This window comes from Poecilia mexicana, unplaced genomic scaffold, assembly GCF_051168715.1.
Source record: "Poecilia mexicana isolate PSO_F unplaced genomic scaffold, ASM5116871v1 scaffold_7, whole genome shotgun sequence".
NCBI lineage: Eukaryota > Metazoa > Chordata > Actinopteri > Cyprinodontiformes > Poeciliidae > Poecilia > Poecilia mexicana.
This window is the reverse complement of record NW_028263376.1, coordinates 25,598,616-25,620,659: the sequence shown is the minus strand read 5'-3', so window position 1 is coordinate 25,620,659 and position 22,044 is coordinate 25,598,616. Positions and strand designations below refer to the sequence as shown.

Here is a 22,044-nt window from a genome sequence, read left to right as displayed (position 1 = left end):
GCAGGAATTAGGTCACAATGAGAGCTCTTTACCCACTGAGAGATGGAAACCACCTGTGCTCTTATACCAGACTAACCCCTAAATTACCCTCCTCCAGATCTTATTGTCTCCTTTGTTTTTTCCTTCTTTTCTTTTTAGTTTACGTGTTTTAAATTTAAACTTTCCTTATTCCTTTCTACATGGAGTATATATGTCTGTTTGAAAATAAGAAATTTTTGCAGTGGGGCCAGGCAGGGATAAATATGCCATATAGACATCCAATGAGTGTTAGGATGATTTACATAAGTGTTTCATAAAATCATAAAAATTTTAGCAACCCCCCCGAAAAATACAAAAAACAAACAAACAAAAAAATCCCTGTAAATCAAACATTTTTGACATCTTATTTAAGCTTGAGACACTTAAACTCATTGCCAGGGTAATCATTAGTTTAATCTCTGGTCACACATTGCACAGTATATCACTTTGAGTAATAAATAAAAAAAAAATAAAAAATGACATACTGAGTCATGTTCCGAGAGTGAAGTAAAGATTTACAGATGGTGTTTTTACAATATAAACTACGACGACTGAGGTAGGAGGTTTCATCACAGAGCTTCGTTTCTGGAGCTCTAAATAAAGACCAGAAGGTCTCTTACAGACGTTTGAGTTGCAAAACAAAAGCCAATGACGGAGGCAGATGACGGCGTAAACAATGCACTATGTTATGTTTAGAATATTTTACATGAGCAGACAAACGCATGCCATGTTGTCTTTTTCTGTGCTTGGGCATGTAATCACATGTTAGGCCTCTGCTGTAGTCTTGTATATTTGGTGCAATCTCCAGTCTCTATAATTGTATAGTCATTTTGTAAATGGCACACTACTGTCTAAGAAATTGCACATTTGCTCTTACCCTGCATTTCCTTTACACTTCTTGTTGAGATGAGACTTTCTTTGGTGTTTCTGCTCAAGTGGATGCTACAGGCACGGGGTGTAGTTTTTATTTCTGACATGTTTGACATGTCGAACGCTGTCCATTGTGGCGCACATTACCAAACTGCTAAGTGCACACAACAGCTGTTTCGCATCATGTCGGGCTAAAGCCAGGTCCCATTTGTAAGTGGTTGACCGAAGCGCGGTGTCAGGCTTCTCCTTTCCAGCATACTGTCTGTTCTGCTCCATGACAGCAGCTTCCTGTGTTTGTTATTGGATTGGAGGGGGTGCTAGCTGATAAAATAATAAAAAAAAAAGTATGAGAAAACATGGATAACAAACAGCAAAAGAATCCCCTCTCTGATGAGGACGGTTGCAAGGAATAAACAAATAATTTGAGATAAGGTAAGGAGGATAGTTTACAGATTCAGCATTTGATTCTAATCTACACTCAAGTGCAATTGTAACTAAATAGTGATAGATGTAATATATAGGTGGCATAGCTGTTTGGTTTTGTTGTTGAGTCTGACATTAAATTACTTTTCCTGGTTTAGGTCAGTTAGTATCAAAGACACGATATGCTAAACACCACAATAATCACCGGTATTATTATCATGTCCACTTGCAAAAGCCCAGATAATTATGGCATCCATTTGCGAGGTTTTAGTAGTTCATGAATGGAGTTGGTTATGGATTTATTTAAAGGCGACACCCCAACCCCATCACTTTCTGGTGTGACATCCTGGGGAAAAAACATAAAACAATTTGGCCAACATATTAGAAATTGTGAACTGAAGAAAACTGTTGCATCCACTACTCAAATGCATGAAGATGCATGTGTGCTGCGTTCCAGATATCAACAAGTTTTGGTGTGAAACAAATGCCCTCATCGACACAGACCTTCATTTTGTTGATATCTGAAAAAGAGAGAAAATGTATTTTATTCAGAAGAAACGGGTAACTTGTCTATTTCTGCAGCGCATGCTAACTGCTTGCTGAAAAGTGCTAAACAGCAGCCACTCTTTCATTAGCACTCAATGAATCACCATGAATCAAAGATGAAAATCTTGATAATTCCTTCTGCTCGCCTCAAATAGAAAACACAAAATGGCAGCGCCGACTCAAGACAAAGCGAGTGGTTGCACTGATCTCTAAAGACACGTTAGCTGCTCGAGTGTTACAGGGCAAAACGGGTTTAATTTGAATGCCAAGCCCTCTAGCTATAGACTAACACCATAATCAAGTGAACCACAGCAGGATGCACACGAGCACAGAGAAAGACTTGCATCCACATTCTCTTCCCAAAGGAGAGAATGAGAGGAAGACGGAGTATCATCTGCAAAAAAGGGTTTATCTGACTTTTACTGCCATTAACCCCCTGGGGGGCATTGATCTGGTCTGCATACATCTACAGAAAAGGAAAATACATACATATAGATCAAAATGCAACTATGTGTGCCTATGTCTAATTGCATAAATAGTAATGAATGTCAAACTGATTTCACTCTATAGTATACAAGTAGCAGTGATTCAAGTGGTGTGTGTAAATGTCTAGAAAACATACGTGTGACAGTGTTTACGTGAGGATGGAAAAGTTCCCAGATGGAATGGCTTGGCATTTCTTCCTCTCTCTCACTCTAGGTATTGGGAGTACACAGAGAGAGGAACTGAGTGTGTGTGTGAGAGAGAAATGGACCGATATCCAGCAAAAAAAAAAAAAAAAAAGAAAAAAAAGGATTAAATAGCAAACTGTGAAAGAGAAAAAAAAAAACCAGTTACTTCAAAATTGAGAATCAGTCCTACAGAAAAAAGTTTTATTCTGCAATCACCCTTGAAGATCGTCCAGGGACTATGTTGTGAAAGACTTTCTGCAGGCCAGTTTTATAACAGCAGTAATCATCTTACAAATATGTGTAAAAACACCTCTTTATACAATCAGACGTTATTCTTGGCAAAAAACAGGTTTCTATGATAATGAGAGTACGGGGTGGGGGGTGGGGGGTGGGGGTTAGTACCTCTGTGAAGAACACTTTTATAAAATTGTGGCCTTGAGGTGTAAAAACTAAAATGGGTTGCTTCTTTCTCATTAATTAGAGATAGACAACTTCATAAGCAAACTGTTGGGGCTGGGCCAGCAGGGGGCACTGGAGAGGACTTGATATCTCCAACAGATTTTATATATTAAAACTTCATATTTGTGGTTCCACTTGTCAAACATAAGCCTCTGATTAAAAGAGTTATGAATGGCAAAGATTCTTGATTTGTTTATAAAATTTGAAATTTAAAGGTTTTTTTTTTACAATTCAAATGAACTGACAAAGAGCCGTATTGTTTACACAACTGCCATGTAAGATGGAAAATTTACTGTCTCTTATCATTTGAGGTGCTATAATTTTAAATGATAGTGCAAAGCGGGAATGGGGACCCAATGTAAATTCTGCTATGGACTTTAAATGCTGACGGACAGAAAGAATTTAATAACTGTTTCTTGATTAACAAGACAAACTAAGGTCGAATATATCCAATTGTGGGAGAACCCACACATACACAGGATGAACATGCAAACTCAACACCAAAATACTGGGATTCGAACCCAGGACCTGCTTGTTGCAAGGCAACAACAACAACTCACTGCACCACTGTGCAGCCTAACAAATCTTAGATGTCTTCACAAAGCAGCAGGATTTATTCCCGAGACTGAACTACACATGACTGAGCTCTGAAGGAAATTGGGTTCACTGTATTTTATTTGGTGTTGACAGAGTAAAGGGGGTTGTAACTTTTATCCCGCCCCCACTGTTTTAATGTCTGATAACTAGGAGAAGACACATTTTCTGTGAACATTATTTATGCCCACCTTAAACGGGTGATTGTGAAGATTTATTTAATTATGCGTTTGACTAAATAATTTTCCTCAACTTTCAACTTCCCATTCTTCCCTCCACCCCGAAAGCCAGAAAGTAGGCTGGCTTGCTAAGTTTATGGGGCTAGACTCTCCAGACACGCAGTCATTCCCCGACGCACACGCGGTGGTCTGACACGTTTCGCAGAGGAACGCAGTGCGGGAGAGGAGCTGCGACTGGATGTGAGAGGGAGACACCGCGACTATCCCTAAATGTGATGAAAATATAGCAGCTCGTCTTTAAGTCTTCACAGGGAGAAGGGGGACAAGGAGAGAGAGAAAAAAATCTCCTTTACCCTGTTTATTTCGGAGTGAATATCTTATTTCTTCACACACAAAAAAGGTAGGGAGTTTGATTACTTTATACTTTCTAAAGTAGTTTGATTTTATTCAGACCTGACATTTTATTTTTGGCTATTTTAGTTTTGGTATTCTATCTATTGCTTCACATTAAGATTTTTTTTTAATTATTAATATTTTTTTCTTTATTTTCAATGTAGGCTGCGTCTTAATGTTGCTATTCATGCTACAGAGAGGAAGCAATTGCATTAACAAATCTTTACGTTTAAACGTGCTGAACTCGGAACTATTGTTGGAAAGGAAAAGATAAGAAAAGAGAGGAAAAGAGAATAGAATAAAAGAAAGGAAAAGAAAAGAAAACAGAAGAAAGGGAAATTAAAAGAAAAGAAGAGGATAGAAAATAATATCTGCATAAGAAAAAAACGTATGCAGTTATTCCACTCAACCTGTTACAGTTTGGTTGTACAGTTCTCGACACGCACACTAGATGGCGCAAATAATCTCCACTCAGCTCAAGGGATGTGATAATTAAGTTGCATTGCACTTTCTGACGTTTATCCCTCAATCAATACACCTTTACTTTTCAATAAGACTCAAATTCAAGATATTTCCAAGGTACAACGTGCAACTCATTTCACAACCCAGTCCTGGACTCATAGTTAGTTGATGCTTTATTGTGGTGTGTTACAGTAAACCAAACACCAATTGGAAAAAAAACAGCTCATAGATGAAGTACTTAGTCTTTTTTTTATTTTTTATATTTTAATGTTCACAAAACCTGTATTCATGAAACTAAATACTTAGACTGTATGGGCCCAAACAGCACCACGTCAGACTTTCTGAAAATTGGTCAGACAGTGGAAATTGATGGTGTGATGTGTGTATTTCCTGACCTTCCTCCCTGCCTGCCTATTAGCCAGTCTGTGGGTTGACCACTGTGTACCTGCCAGTCTGTGTTCTCTCTAACTCCCTGTATGTCCATGTCTCTGTTTTAATTGTGTCATATTCTCTCCGAGTTCTCTCCTTCATTCTTTTGAAGGCTGAATTTTAAAATCGCTGCATCCAAGCAGTGGCTTTTTATTTCAATTCTTTTAGAGGGCCTCTCTCTTTATTATTCTTACTTCAGAAAATCTGTACTCTTAGAGCAAAAACCATCTGCCCACAGGTGCGAACCTTCAGGTCTCACCAAATCTCTCTGCTGCTGAGAAATTTGGCCTTCCTTTCATGTATCTGTGTTACTCTTTTTCTCCGCTCAGCTTTACTTGGGCCTCATCTCTGCAATGCCGGACAACTTGCCACCACATCGAAGCTTGGCGGCACAAGAGTAGCTGCCAAGCAGATCCTTTTTTTAGGCACAGAACTCACCAAATTACAGCCGCTGGTGGCGTTAACTCCACCCGAGTGTGCTTACCGGACCCGCCTAGCAGTAACTGCCTTCATGTCAGAGGAGGACAAGAATTAGGGATTGCACAGAGGAGCGCTTGGCACAATGAAGTGAAGGAAGTCGAGTCAAGTAGCCAGATTGTTTTTCACAGATTATTTGTGAACCACACGTGTTTATGTATATTCCATAAAGTTGCCGGTTTACCACATGCAAAAGCGCTTGTGTACATTTAGCTATTTGCGTTTTATTTGTCCGGAGTTTATTGCAGCTTGGATCAAGTTCAGAACGGCAACACTGTCCTAAATGAAAACACCGATTAAGACCTTGCATTGGTGTACCGATACGTGTCTAATATTTCATGTTCAGTCAGCACTAAGATCAGCTGAAGCAACCATGTGATTTTAATCAGCACTCAGTGTTGACGTGGCAGCTGCCAATACAGCAGCTATTAGGTGCCAGCTGGCGCTTGGCAAGCTCACCTTAACTTGTCTGTAAAAACAGCATTTACTGGGGGGAAAGATGAAATAAAGGAGTGTTGTATGTGTCGACCAGAACTGTGGAGGATTGAGGCATGTCCACCCTTGGGGATTTCTAGCAGCGCCAATGAGTAGTTAGGACCTGTCCAGAACACAGAGACAACACTTTTAATAGAATTGATGGTTTTATAAAATCTCAAACTTACTGAAATGTTGTTACCCTTCCTGAAGTTTAAATGAGTAAGCTCACTAAAGAAACTTAGACGACTTAACTGGTGAATTATGTTTTAGCTGCTGTGTACAGAAAAACCAAAGGTTTCCAGTTTCTCTTGGCTGGCGTGTCTGCATCGAGGAGTTTCAGTCAGGAGGAGAAAAGATGCACCTTCCATTAACTGATTCATCGTTGATTTGGGAAGCTTCATATCAATATGAAACAGGAGAATCTTGTCAGCTTCAGTGCATGCCTACATAGTTCCAGACAGATTTACATGTTACAGGGTGTATTATGTACTTTTCAGGTGAAAATACATCTAACATGTATGTTCTAGAATTTAGAAAGAGTATATTCCTGAACTTTCTAGGAGCTTACGTTTACCTGACATGTTTCCAGAACGTCCAAGGTCATTTCTGGATCGTACTATGTGCTCTCCAGGCTTTCTTTAGGGAATTAATGGGTACTCTCCTTTAGTGTTCATGGAACTTTATGATTACAGTCTTGAAACTCATGAGGTACTTTTCTGCAACTTCAAGGTCCCTTTCTTGAGCTTACCAGTCATTTTACTGGAACTTTCCTGGAGCTTACTGGTTACTTTCTTGGGCATTAGTGGTTACCTTGCTATAAATTTCTGGGTTCTAGGCTATATTATGAAGTGGGTCTTAAAAAGGTACTTAGCCAGTAGGTGTCCAGTAGTGCTATGTATTTCTTAAAACCCATTTTGGTACTTTTCCTGGAAGATACTGGATGCTTAAAGGAAATAAGATTTATTAGAAGGAGGCAATATTAAAATGTATGCTGAAGTTCGAATACTTCTCATCCACTAATTTTCAGTATAGTGCCTTGTGCATTCTGGAAAGTAGCCTTCAAGTACTTAGAAAGTGCTTGAGTGCTTCAGAAAGTAACTTTCAATGTCCAGGAAAGAACAGACAGTATTATGCAGCGCTAACTTTTGTCTTTGGCCATGTAGAGCAGCAATAAGACTGTTGACATATAACTCCCACTTTCTGTTTGTGTCTTTCGTAACCCAACTTTATTTATGTTTTTTTTGGGGGGTCATTTTTCATTCTCCCGTCTAACCCTACGCCCATCCCTCTGAACTCACATACACACTCTTCACAGCCCCACACATTATAGCAAGGCAGAAATAGCCGCCTATGCATGCATCCATCCATTAAACCATTCGCGGCCGTTGGGTGGAAGGAAAGCTGAAGCAACAACAATTAAAATCTCTGCCTTTGGTTTGTTTTCATCAGTGCCGGATGTTTGACAGCTTGCAGCTTAACTGAAGGGAGAGATGAGGAATTTATGTGCACAAACAGCAGAGCCAGATAAAAGTGGTTATTAGGGCAGCTTGATTGTGGGATGTAGTTTAGTCTTATCGTTATGTTGTGTTTATAGCAACTCTATACGTCAGAAGTGCTGATGAGAGACTGTACTGGCTCACATCTGCCTGTTTCCCTCAATCACACCCAGACCTTCTGCAACTCTTTGTCTGCTACTGTTGCCCTGTAAACCGAGACAAAAACTGCCCCACGAGTTGGAGTGCCGGTGTCACATTTCGAGATTTACAATTCGTAGTTGCAGTCACGATGCAAAGAATAAACAGCTAAAGTTGTCGGTCTATAAATAAGTCTGGTGTACAACCGAGCTCTTTTGTGCATCTTTGTATGTCGCATGTGATTATGCGATGTTGACTCTATATGCTCTCCCCGTGTCCTCTTGGCTGCATTCTTCTGGTTAAGCCAAGGCCAGTGGTGTTTTCTTTCTTTTCTACAAAATGGTATAATTTGGCAGCTATTTTTATTACAAAGACCAGTCTGCAGTGAGCCATTTATTCATGCTTTCAGCCCAGGTTCACATCATGCACGGGCTCTTTGTTTCATTGCCTTGAATTGTAGCGAGTATTTCTTTGAATAGAGTTAAAACCCCTTCAGTTGCAGAGAGGATTGCACGAACGGATTTAAACTACAATCAGACGTACGGTAAATGGATAAACGTCTTTGGATAAAACATATGGGGGAATTAAGTTTAAGCATGTTTATAATGGGATACTAAACATTTAGATGTATTTGTAGTAAAATGAGGCACAGTAAACCGTTACAACAACAAAAAGGCGCATTTAGACATCTGGAAGTAAATGACCCAAATTCCTCCTACTTCATTCTTCTTTGTTATCCATGACTTTTGACTCTGACAATAAGATAAACTCCATCTTACACCCCTGTAGCTTGACGTAGATATCATGTTACATCACAGTAAGATTCCTCAACAAACGTACTGTTTGTGCCCTACATATTAACAACAAGACTTTCCAGCCTACACACAATAAACAACAGACAAGGTCAGAGGAGGAACTGGCACGACAAGGTTGGCGATTACAGGCTTTCAGGTCGTCCATGTGTGTCGTGTGGGAGCCAGTTTTACTTAAATTGGATTAGCCCCAAGGCTCACAGTTCCTGCTGTCCAAATCAATTGACCAAGTAAAAATATTGGTTCATCCATGAAATACATATATTTTTTCGTCTGGATTTACAGGTTGAGTTCACCTTTTGGTTTGTCAAGTCGCAAACAAACAGACACAAACATGTTAAAAGTTCTGGGGACCTTGATTAGTGTGTGGCAAGTGTGTGTGTGTGTGTGTGTATGCGTGTGTGTGCACACAACTCTGACATCATGGAGACTGCGTTTCACAATATCCAGACACTTCCTCGCAAGTGAATGGCCTGCTTTGTTGCAAAGCCCAATTTAAAGGAATAAACCTTTCCATCATTTTAGGTAATACATTCTTTGCTATCTGATTGGACAGTGAGCAAGCGACTCACTTTGCCGGGAACATTGGAGGGCAGCAGACGGATAGTGAAAATTTGGTGTGGTAGTAGGAGACATTTTCCCTAGCTGGGTCATTTTCTGGCAAGTGGGACAGGGGGAATGAGTGCATTTCTCCTCTTTAGCCTCCAGCCCGAGTCTGCTTGTGAGGTGTGGTGTAAACAGTAGGGCCCTTGTAATTAAGGATAAGTAGACCATTTCATAATATCCTTTGACCACTTCATTGACTCCACGTCAGTGACAGGATTTCCCAGTTGGGAGGGTCACAGCGTTGGAAATGAGGCACTGTCTGTATGTTACATTGAATGCATCACCTGTATATTTCCAATAAGTTTGCAGTCTTCTGCACCTGCAGACGGAGGTCAAGAAAAAAAAAGTAGTTTGAGATCATTTGCAGCAGTTAATTTAACCTTTTCCAAAACTATGCATCATGATAGAAAATATGCATCACTTTGACTCATTTTCAATCCATTTTAACAGTTTTTTTGTTTTTTTTTTTACCAAAGGTTTTCCAAGCATGATTAAGATTTTTCATAACTGGTTTTAAAGTGTGAATGATGAAACACCTCCATTGCATGCAAAGGAATCCAAGGGTTACAGAACATTTGTTGTTCTACAGAATTATAAAATAAAAAGACTTAGATGATGACCTCATCAAACTGACCTCATTCAGATGAGGTCAGTTTGTCAGATTAAAAATGTATGTCTTCATTTGTTGTAAGTGGGAAATAATCATAATTAGCAGAAATAAAGGTTTTCAAACATCCACCTGTGTGTGATTCATCTGGATAATGTGTTTCATTTAGTGATACAATTCCTAAAAATTAGTGTTATTCCAGTTTAATGAATGGGTCTTTATGGGACACAATCGAAGTTTTGAGAATAAAAGGCATTCCGTGTGGCTGCATTCAGATTCAGTAAAACTCACGCTGCTCTCCCATTTCTCCATGTTTTCCCAGGTGTCTTCGTCTAAGATGTTGCCACATTGCTCCCTTTTGTTATTGCTGTGTGCAGCCCAGCTGCTCTCTAGCTCCTCCGCTTTGCCCTTTGAACAGAGGGGCTTTTGGGACTTTGCCCTGGACAGTCTGGAGGACGGCGGGATGATGTCGATGATGAGGGATCAGAACGAAGGCTCAGCCACGGAGGAGATCCTCACTCCCGACGTTCCCATGTGTCCGTTCGGATGCCACTGCCAGCTTCGGGTCGTCCAGTGCTCGGACCTCGGTTAGTGAGAGTGCATGTGAAGACACCCAGTGGGCAAACAGCACAAGAAGCCCGAGAGTGTTGAAAGTCAGACACATGAAGGCACTACTTTAATGGCTGAGGAGCACACAGTAATCTAGTTTTACAAACTCATAAATTGGGTCTAAAAGAGGCAGTTTCTCCCTCCTGGTTATGCTGTTATGTTTTTACTGGGAAAAACATTTCCTTTAGGGATTATGTGTTCCAGTTTTTTTTTTTTTTTTTTTTTTTTGATTTTTTATGTGGGAGATGACAGTAAAGAGAAAAAATGTAATTAAAAGCAAAAGGCTGGATCAACAACATCAGGGGTGGTGGAGAAAAATGAATTATTTTTGCACTAAAAACAGGATGTCTGTCATTTCCTTACTGACTTTGGAGAAGGGTTTTTGTTTTGTTTTGTGTGTCAGACCACATGCTAATTATTTGATTAAATCCAAGATGGAGGGAACACGGATTTAAAGATGAAGGGCAGGATACAAAATGATGAAAAGTTCAGCATGAGAAGGCTTTCCAGATCTAAATGAAGGATCTTGTACTGTTGTGATTTCCCTTCTGGTAATACTGCTTGATCAGACAAGATGGAATCTCAGTATATACTACTTTTATGCAAATAAATGACACTCAATTACATCAAAAAAGCTTTATTATGCGCACCAGTCTTTTTGGGATTCTGTTTATATTTCAGCATCCTGTGGATATTCAAAGTGCAAACAGTTCTCCCTTTGTGGGAGCAGTTAAAGTCCTCTAGCCGTCCTATCCTATAAATAAAAAAGTGTCTCTGTGATATTCTTGCCATTAAGCTCCAATAAGAAATCCGTCTTTAGACGGGATGGTTTTGTTGAATCATCATTTTAAAAGCTCTGTATATTTACTGTCCTCAGTCTTTTCTGAAGCGGGTAAAAGTGGAAGCGTATAATTTCCGAGATGTCAAGTGCTTATTTAGAACAGATGTATTTTGGTGGTGGCGTCTGTCTCCTCTCAGCCTGCATCCCAACATGATGTTGAGAATTTGTGTTGGTTGGTGAGGGACTGGGGGGCTTAGCGGGTGAAAGGGTTGTCAGTTTGTGTTTAAGCTTTGGGATTTGTGGCTGATATGGGTGAAGAGTTGCGGTGTGGGGTTTTGAAGTTTAAAGGATTCACTTGATTATGGTCTTGGTGAGTTGTTTTTTTTTTTTTTTTTTTTTTTTTTTGCAAAATGCAAAATAAATTTGGAGGGTTACGTGCAGAAAGCTGAGTAAAATGCTAGATTTATTTATTTTTTTTACACCTTGATGCAAGTAAGTTAGTAGACACACTATCAACACAAAAACAAGTTGGAAGTATAGTTGGACTTGGCTATCGAAAGAAAAATATCAGGTCTTTTCTTTCATGGTTCACAGCATCTTCATTATGGAAGTCACTGGTTTAAAACAGTAATTCATAAACAAGAAAAGTTACAAAAGAAATGTTATTGGTTCCTGCCATCTGATTCAGTCCTTGCCTTCAAAATATTGATGCGTTTAACAGAACTAACAGTTGAGCCCAAAATGAATCAGACCACTGGCAAAGTTCGGCTTTTAAGTTTAATCTTTTAATTTGACTAACATTACTTCTGACTTGGAAATAATATAGATGTTTTGCAGGGATGGGAAGTTGGACTTAGAGAATTGTAGCTCATCACCAAACGTAAATTGGTAAAATCCAGAGGAAACATGCAAAAGATTGCCAGCATTTATAAAAAAGCATTTGAATGTCAATGAAGATTTTTCTTTTTTATAGACTGTTGAGAAATGAAAACATTTTTTAATGTAAATCGATATTTCATTACGTTGTTTTATGGTCTTTTGAGAGATGTCTTTTTTTTTTTGCCCAGGAAACAAACTTCTTGTTTGAATGAAAATAACTAACTCTAAATCGACCAGGGCTTTGAATAAATTTGGTTATAACCGTTGGCTGGCATTTGTCTTTTACACCAAAAGGAATAATCAGCCAACTTTATTTATAAAATAATCCATGAAAGAGGAAGACTTTTATCTTACCCTTAAAGTCTGAGCTTTATTTGAAGATCCAACAAAATCATATTTTTTGAGCAATCTACCTTTAGAATGATATGCTCTATGAAAATTTTGAAGATTGCTTAGTAGGTAGATTCTTGTTCATGAATGGTTTAGTTCTGCTGGTAATGTGGAACCATTATCTAAATTACTACTGATTGACACTTCAGTCTGACTTTTGAAAGTTCATACAATATTTACTTCTAAAGTTTAAATTACAGTGTGTTGTCGATGTTGGCTTAAACAAGGTTGGTTATTGAATTCTTCTTTTGTAATAATTAATATGTGCAAGAGTAAAATCTATCATCCTTCATTTGAAACAGCAAATGAATGAATCTTAAATATGCATTTTAATACCATAATTAAACATAAAATAAATAAAAAAAATATATCTTTTTCCCAAGAATATTAAATATTTTTGGGACTGCACTGCATTACTTTTTTGTAGGTTCACCAGTGGCAAAAACGGAATAATTTCCTGGAAGGAGCCACTGCAGCAGGTCTCCGAGCTTTGAGTGGGTGTGGTAATTACCAGAGGAAGCTGCTGAGGGTTTGTTCCTGTGTGGTGTCATTCAGGGTGTGGCACAGTACAGCCTAAGCCATATATCTAAAGTTAACTGTAGTTGGACAACTCTGGGCATAGTCTTGTGGGTCAGATGTGGTTGGAGGCTGGTTGAGTCCCATCGGGACAGCTGGCGCGCTCTCACCAGTCGGTCTCGTTGCATCATGGTCTGGTCCAGATGAGGTTTCAACAGGGTTGAGATGTGCTTACACGTCCTCTGACCACATCTGATACATGTGTCCACGTGGCTCTGTGGCTCGTCTCTATGATTACTGGTTATGCTGTGCAATGAGTCTTTTTTTTTTTTTCAGGAATAAAGCAGGTGTATTAGTTTTTTTTTTTATTATTATTATTTTAATTATTTTGAATTCGGGTTGCCCAATGTAATTAAGAGCATTCAGTATCATACCTGCAATAGAGAGTAGTCAGGGTGATGACAGTTACGAGGACCTTGAAGAAGCTATGTGCAATCAAGTTCAACTCACAACATTATGATTTAACTATAGTCATTTAAAATGTTCAAACCCAGAATATTAGTGGGAGTTATTCACCACTTTTGCATTGCAATGGGGTCTGCTTTCAGAGTCTCAGTCATTCTGAGGACCCTGGGAGCAGCATGGTGTCAACAACTACAAGCCGTTAAAAATTAAAGAAATTGATATAAAATATTAATATTGCATTCTCTCAAATTGCTACAGCCTTAAGTCTGAGATGTTTTAAATGGCAAAAACATGCACTTGAATGAACCCATTTTTAGCGAGCACTCAGCTTTAATCACTCGGATTCTCTTCCAGCTTCATTCTGTTGACCAGGATAAATACACATTAGATGGGCTGATAGTCCATCAACAGAAAGTGACACAGGGCAGTCAATCTCACAAGTTTTAAAAAGGTAGAGGTGTGCCAACTTGCATGTTTTTTTTTTTTTTTTTTTTGCCAGCCACTAAATCATGGAAGGAAAATGTACACAAAACGAAAATAGTCGGCACATCAAAAAGAAGAGATAGCAGCAGCTCATTAGTAGGACCCTGGAATGTCAGCTTTATTACTTTCCAAATTCCATGTTATTCTTTTAAACGTTGAAGAATAAAGAGCGTTTCCACATTCTTGAGTCTCCAGTCAATTGTGTGGTGACAAACGATGAAGAAAAATTTTTCTGCTAGATCTGAAACTTGAACTAAGCTTTGGATTTTTTTCCCATTTTTTTTTTTTTTTGGAGAACATCTGTGTTTCAGTGAGTATTTTCGCCATGTTTGACCATCTTTTCTGTCTGCGTGGAAAGGAGAGCCAAGCTGAGTCGAGCCCCACCTTACCTGGTAGCGACAGGTATTGGAGCGGCATGAGCCGCATGAGCGTCAGTGAATTCTGAGAAACCACATATTTTATTGTGGACGTCAACAATCAGCAGCAATTGGCTTGACCTCCCCAATAAGCAGATGAGGCACAATGAAGAGCAGAGCCCAGGTGCATCTGATGGCAAGCTCCAACCTGAAAAACAGACAGCCTATTGGTGGAGATGCTACAAGAGCTACTGGAGTACAACACCATGAATTTATTTCAGTTAGGGATAGTTAAATAGTCACACTTCAAGCCAAAAGTAATAAACTATATGTGGTGATGTGTTAGTTAGTAGTTGAACGACTTGTGGCAACTGTGGAGAGAAACCACTCTCCAATCACAGGCTGAAAACCCAAAACAGAACCAGTTTCAGTATCTGTAGCTCTCTGGCGTGACTGACTACAGGTTAGACTGATATATATAAAAATAAAAAAAACAGAGACAAAGACAAAAGTTAGAATTGCTGGGCCAGGGCTACTTTCTATGGAAAAGATAAACAGGGAGCACTTAGCAACTAAGTATGTCTTATATAGAAAGAAAAATAGGGACAGAACATAAAAGTAATTGCAACAATAGCTGTGACTAATGCAAAAATGAAGTGTAGAAAAGTAAAGCAGTCTGTAACTCTAATAGCAGCTTTAGGATATAACTATAGCTTAGGATATAACCTGAGCCACTCTTAACTATAAGCTTTATGAAAAAGAAGCTCAACCTCCCTCTGTAATATGTCCCCAGGAAGTGCAACTGCTTTTGGTTTTCAGGGACAGGGACAAAAATGACAAAATGAAGACACTTGTTCTTAACATCACTTGCACATTAACACACGCAGCTTGTGTTTTCATTTTATGTGTTCATTTTACACCCGTACTTTTTATTTGATGTGTGCCTTAGATTATGGCATTTCGGTCCCATCCTTTGTGACTTATGTCAAATGGAAACCAGATGGAAAACATCTGGTTTCCCCATCTGGCATTAGGGGAGTTCATGTTTCTGTGAGACTGTGTTTGTGAGTCTGTCCCCTTGCTACTGTAGATGTCTATGTGTGACCTCCAAGTATGCGTCAATGTCAACCTTTTTATTAAAATAGCACAAAAGTAGTCATTTAAGATTATACGGGGCTGTGATGTGTGCACCTATTTATTTTTTAAAACCGTGTGTCTGCGTGAAATACCCTTTGAGGTTTTCTTTTGAAAACAAACTGGTTTTTGGGTGTTGGTTGACTCTCACCATGGGAAGCGTTTAATGGAGGATGACTCTCTTCTCTGTTTTTGTTGGTCTTGTCTTCAGGTTTGACAGAGGTGCCCAGGAATATTCCTCCAGACACCAAGTTCCTGGACTTGCAGAACAACCGTATCACTGAGCTAAAAGAAAATGACTTCAAAGGCCTTACTAACTTATATGTAAGAGACACACACAGTCGGGATCTGTTCATAATGCTCTGCTCCTTACTGACCTCTTGAAGTTTTTGCAGCTGCAGCTTTTTATTGGCTTTATTTTTGTGGAAGTTCAGCTTGATCCTCATCTTCTTTGGGATTTAGAAGTTTATTTCACCTCTGTTTCTCACTCAGTTCACAGAAAACCTTAACTGTGTTAAAACGTGACCAGTTTGGAGTGTGGAGGACTTCCAAGCAAAAAGGCTTTACTCAAGACTGACCCTCATTCAAGATCCCTGACCAAAAGAAATATTAAGTCTGGCAGTTTATGAACTTCCTGAGTAAAGCAAATGCTCACTATCTTTGCGCATTTGCTTTAGCCTTACCAGATTATACCTTGCATAGATCACTATAGTACAAGCAGAGACTAAATAAAGGAGCTTTTGTGCACTCTGCATACAACTTTATGTTTTTCTACATTCACTTTTTAAAAAAAGAATCCTAATGAAGATCTTATCCGTATGAAATGCAGAGCTTTTGTCTTTGTGCTTTCATTTGTTGTTATTTTTAGGCACTCTCTGTGAGGAATAACAAGATTTCCAAAGTCCATCCCAAGACTTTTGCCCCTTTGAAGCACATGCAGAAGCTCTACTTTTCAAAGAATCTGCTGGCCGCCATCCCCAAAAACCTGCCTGCCTCTCTGGTTGAGCTGAGGATTCATGAGAACCGCATCAAGAAGGTGGCAGCTGGATCCTTCTCAGGACTGGGCAACATGCACTGCATAGGTTAGAAATGCCGATGACTTCAACAATCCCAGCGATACTCTGTGGTACTCGCCACAGTATGTGTGGCACCACCACGGACTTGGTAAATTAAAGGGAGAAAAGTTTATTTCATGGCTTTAATATTGACTTTATCTTGCAGAAATGGGAGCAAACCCTATCCAGAACAGTGGTTTTGAGCCTGGAGCCTTTAAAGGACTGAAATTAAATTATCTGCGCATATCAGAGGCCAAGCTTACTGGAGTGCCTAAAGGTAGGAAGCCAGATATTTCGATTGAAGTCCAAGAAATTTAGAAACAAAAGTTCGTGGACTATTTAAAGGATTGGCTCTGGGTTTCCCTGAAGCTATTTTAAGCTCTCCAAAAACCTTCAGCCTTGTTTAATTTTACTTATCTTTTTGCATGCATTAACCTTTCAGATATTAAACAGTTTTATTTGACTTTCATGCCGTGTAACTCAAATGTTTGGGGTTTGACCTTTAGATCTTCCAGACAGTCTTCATGAGCTTCATCTGGACCACAACCAGATCCAGGCTGTGGAACTGGAGGACCTGAGCCGCTACAAAAACCTCCACAGGTATTTTTCACACCTAGACATCAAACTGTTTTGACTGTTTTTGATCTCCATCTGAAAACCAGCCACAAACCACAATATTAACTTTTCAAATCTTAGCAAGAGTTCTTGACTAAAATAACTGGGGCATGGTTTGATTGCAACTAATCAAATTTCATTAATTTTGATTAATCAATTACACAGATTTTAAACACGCTAAACATTTTAACACAATTTATCTCATTTTATTTTTTTACAAACAAAGGTTAAGGCTGGAACCTTTGCATTCGCATGTTTCCAGTACGCCCATAAATTTGACGCACAAACAATATCCACAAAAAGCAGCGATGAACAACAAAAGCCGCTTCTCTTAGCACACATTTGGTTAATTTTTGCTTCAAAAAGCAATCTAATGGGACGCTGGAAAATATTATTTTTGTGTGCAAACTGTATGGAAAAGAATTATCCTATTGAAGACACTATAGAAGTCTAAAATACCATCTCAGACCACAACATGTTGCAGCTACCACAGATGTTTCTTACACTAACGTCAGTGTCCACAGTCCATATTTTCAAAGAAGTACTTTTTTCAAAAAAACGTTATAACAACAAGCAGGAATTTCCATTGTCACTTAGCATGCTCTTCTCAACACAAAGTACAAAGTAATTTGTCATCTATGACAAACTTAGATGGAATGAGGGGAAATATTACACATAAACAGCATATTGGTTTTCTTGGGCAGGTCTGTCATTTTAATTTTTACAGTAATATGATGCTGCAGGTGGGTTGAAAGCTGATCATAATTCATGGAAAGATGGATGGCTCTAAATACATGAAAGGAAAGTTGTAGTTTCAGAAACTTGAAACTGATGTGAAACCACCCTTCACATACCGCCAGAGCTACAGTTATTGTATTTAAAACCAAGCATAATTATGTCTTTGAATGGTCGAAACCTAATGCGTATTTTTCAAATATGACAAACATTTTGAAAAGAATAACAGGCAGAAATTTCAGACTCCAAATGTGCAGAGCTGGTAGGCTTCCACTTGTAATTGCAGCAGAAGGAGGTTCTGCAAAGCAGCAGTAGCTTATTGTCAGCTTAGATGTCAACTGCACTTTTATATCCTCATTTGTTGACTGTCTGACAAATGCGTAAACACAAAGTTATAAAACCAATTAGTCTGGGGCTGGTGCATGTAACTCTTTTTAGATTTTTATTTTCTAAAAAAAAAAAAAAAGAAAAAAAAATTAAGACCACAGATTATTTTCCCTCCAATTCCCAAAGTATGCATTGCAAATCACTGTAGAGAGAGTTCACAGCAAGTATCATAAAAAATAAAAATAAAAAAAATAAAAAATACTATGGTCATGACTGGGGCTGTGTTCATTAAATCCCAAGCCTTCAAAACAAACACAATTGCCTCACATTAACCTTCAAAGAGGAGCACTAATAAAGATAAGGGAAACTCAACATGATAATTAAATCTAACCCATGATCTACAGCTTCTTTGATGCTCCTCCCTTTGACTGAAATGCTTCCAGTATGACGGGACGGGAGTCATTTAGCTAAACAAACCGAACAACACAACTAACAGTATGCGATTCTCCTCACAGTGTGGAAGCCATTAGTGGTTGGTGTAATCTTTACAACTGGGAGCTCCGAGTTGAGATGGATTTCAGGGCGTGGGAATAACTAAATAGTTGTTTTATAAGAATTAGTGGAGACTTTAGACTTTGAAATGTATTGTGTGTCCTCAACCACAGTAGAGGCATTTCTTAATATGTTCCAATGAACTATCTAATAATGCAAAATGGTTCCGTATGTCATTTTAATCTTTCTTATTTGCATGTCTCAATTTAAATAGTTTGTCTCGGCAGTTTTTTTGCGTAATCGATGTTAAAAAAAAGGCTCCTAGTAATTACCTTTAGAAACTTTTTTTCATCTCATAAATATTGCAAAACTTAAAAACACAAATGTTAGTAATAGATCTGCTTCTCTAAAATGTCAAGTCTCTATTTTAATAATCAACCCGTGTGCTTAATGGTGGTTAAATGTCAGAAGGTCCCATGCGAAATGCACAAATTCAAATTGGTTGCCTTTGTTTTAATTTCTTTTCTGAAGAAAAGAATTGAACTACTGTTTTATAGATGGCCACTTCTATGCCCAACTAAGGGGAAGCACTTTGGTGCTTTGATGAACACTCAAGTAGTGAAGAGTGGAATTTGTTCTAAGAGCAAGTCACTGGTTTTTGAATTTAAAACTTTTTTTCTCTTCTTTCATTTTCTAGATTGGGTCTTGGCTTTAACCATATCCTCAACATAGAGAATGGCAGCCTGTCATTTTTGCCCATGCTGAGGGAGCTGCATCTGGATAACAACCGGCTCACACGAGTTCCCAAAGGCCTCCCGAACATGAAGTACCTGCAGGTTAGCCTGAATAACTTTTTGTTTTTACCAGATTTAAAAATTTTTTTTGTTCTAACTTATCGTCTTGCTTTGTTTTTAAGGTGGTGTATCTCCACTCCAATAACATCAGCCAGGTGGGCGTGGACGACTTCTGCCCCCGAGGGTTCGGGATGAAGAGGACGTACTATAACGGCATCAGCCTGTTTGAAAACCCTGTGAACTACTGGGAGGTGCAGCCGGCAACATTCCGCTGCGTGAACGACCGGTTTGCCATTCAGTTCGGAAATTACAAAAAATAAAACCAAGGGAAATACTCGGCAACACAAAGAATGAGGTCAAAGTGTTGAGGAAAAACACGAATAGAAGAACCATAATTTAAATAATGTCTAAAAAAAACAAAAAAAACAAAAAAAAAAACTTGAGATGTCACGAAAGGAATCTATGTCTGAGATTATTGAGTTTATAGTTGTAACTTTTGTGGTGAAATCGAGTAGTGGAGGAGATGGGTAATAAACGTATGGAGTAGACAGCAAAGTGAAATACATAATCCCAGAACTTGAAGTAGGTGGAGAGCAGAATTTGTGCAGAACTGCAACCAGCTTTGCATTTTCAGATTGCAGTTTTGAAGCTATTTTCCATCTAAGTCAGTGTGAAGAGTGCTGAAACCTTGTGAAATATTTCAGCACATCAATCTTTACTATAGTTGTTATTGTGACTGAGGTTCTATTGTCGTTTTCTTTGGTAAGAAATATAAGTAAAACAATGATAAGCAGTGCATATATATATATATATATATATATATATATATATATATATATATATATATATATATATATGAAGGTGCTCTATGTCCTCTGTGTGCTGATTTGTTAAAAAACAAACAACAAAAGCAAAGTTTGTCCCCATTTTAGTTAATTCACTGATTTAATGTATTTTGGTCATGAACTCTGTGATTCTGACATATGAAGTTAGAAAGTCAGAGTAGTTTTACTCCATCTCCAAGAACCAGAGATAAAAAAAATATATATATATAATAATAATTAGAAGGGAAATCCTTTTAATGCACCTTACTGAAATATTTTATACAGATTTCTTACTGAGTTCATTCTGTGCCTTTTATTAAATATAGTCAGGGTCTATCCCACACTCAATAAATACACCCGCTTGCTTTAAGACAATGAAGGTAGTGTGTTCACAAAGTGCAAGAAACAGTAGTAGTGATGAAGCATTGTTTTGCACAGATTTCCTTATATGCTTTATTTGCTTCAGGGTACAGTATGGAGGAGTCAGGAGTTGGGGCAGTAGGCGAAGGGTTTTAGGGGAAGGTGGGCGGTGAGGTAGCATGTTTACAATGGTACCCCTATGTGCAACTACTTTAGCTATAAGTATTATGTCCTGTCTCTATTCTGTAATCTGACAACCTACTGCTGCATGTGAATAAAGACATTTTTAGCCTGCTGCATTCAGCGAGAAAACCCCCCAACAAACTGGTGGCCCTGGGTTGAATGGTGTGTCTGGAATAAAGAAGAAAATAAAAAAAAGAGATGGAAAATACAACATGAATGAAATCAAACCTTGCAAAGTTAATAAATAAATATTAAGAAAAATGCTCCACAGTTGAACACTGATGTGTTTTATAGCTGCATTTTATGGTCCCCGGATATTCATTGGACACAGTCTTGACTTAAAGGGGGGCTGCATGCTTTTTGAACGTTCTCACCACACCACCGTGCACAATTGTGAACCGGAAGAATAAAATGAACAAAAAAGGTTTACTTTATAGATTGTTGATTGCCCCTCTTTACTATAATATCTGAAATAAAATCTCATGCAACCATGTTCTCAGAAGTCACCTAATTAGAATCAACCTGTTATGTGAAGGCTTCAGAGGTTTGTGAGAGAACATTGATGAGTGAACAGTACCGCGAGTATACGGGAATTCGAAGCATTTTCCACAGTTTTGATGATTTCACTGTCTATAATCCAATATTGCAGCACAACCACAAAGCCTAGAAGGACATAAACATCAACCTACGCTGACAGATCAGAGCTGTATCTGTCAGGGTCCTGGGTTGTTGAGTTGTTTCGGGGTTTGTTTATAATGTTTTTTATTTCTTATTTTGAGTAGATCAGCCTTGTTTCTATGTCACTTCAGTTCAATCCGTTCTTAGTGATTCTAGTTTATTATGTTTATTTATTCCCTGTGTCTACTCATATAGTACTCTTAGATCCTTTTTCGTACTTCCAGTTGTGTACTCTCCCTCGACCCCTGTCCCATTTTCTGTGTTCCCTCAGACATGCAATTTGTTACTCAGTTAGTCTGGAAACATTGCTCCAGTATTCACACTCCCAGTATCTAATCACCTCTCTCTCGTTCCTTTTCGCTGGTTTCTCCCATTTAGTCCTGTTACTTCCCCGTTTCTGTCTGCTGGCTTTTTGTTCCTGGTTCCAGGAATTTTTGTTCTGCTCTGCCTCCCTGTTTTTTTTTTTTTTTTTTTTTTTTTTTTTTGTAAGTTTGTTTTATTTTTTTGGATTCTTTATTAAAGAAAAAAGTTTTCATCATACTCACCCAGACTCTGGCTTGCACTTTGGTCCTTCATTCACCCACAAATTATCACAGTACCAACACTCAAATCAGCCAAGAGGTCCATGGTAACTCTGGAGGAGCTGCAGGGATCCAAACATTAGACACAATTTATTAACATGACAAGTAATATATGTTCAATGCACTAATC

The 22,044-nt window shown here is 38.5% G+C and overlaps 1 protein-coding gene across 1 annotated transcript; it reads left to right on the top strand.

Annotated features, from left to right (window-relative positions):
* The first annotated feature begins 3,915 nt into the window (after positions 1 to 3,915).
* On the top strand, positions 3,916 to 21,883 carry bgnb (biglycan b). The gene is made up of 8 exons (XM_015009967.2): positions 3,916 to 4,160; positions 9,980 to 10,244; positions 15,482 to 15,594; positions 16,139 to 16,352; positions 16,492 to 16,602; positions 16,832 to 16,925; positions 19,192 to 19,330; positions 19,411 to 21,883. The coding sequence occupies exons 2-8, from the start codon at positions 9,995 to 9,997 to the stop codon at positions 19,606 to 19,608; spliced, it is 1,119 nt and encodes a 372-aa protein (XP_014865453.1). The 5' UTR covers positions 3,916 to 4,160; positions 9,980 to 9,994; the 3' UTR covers positions 19,609 to 21,883.
* The last annotated feature ends 161 nt before the right edge of the window (positions 21,884 to 22,044 follow it).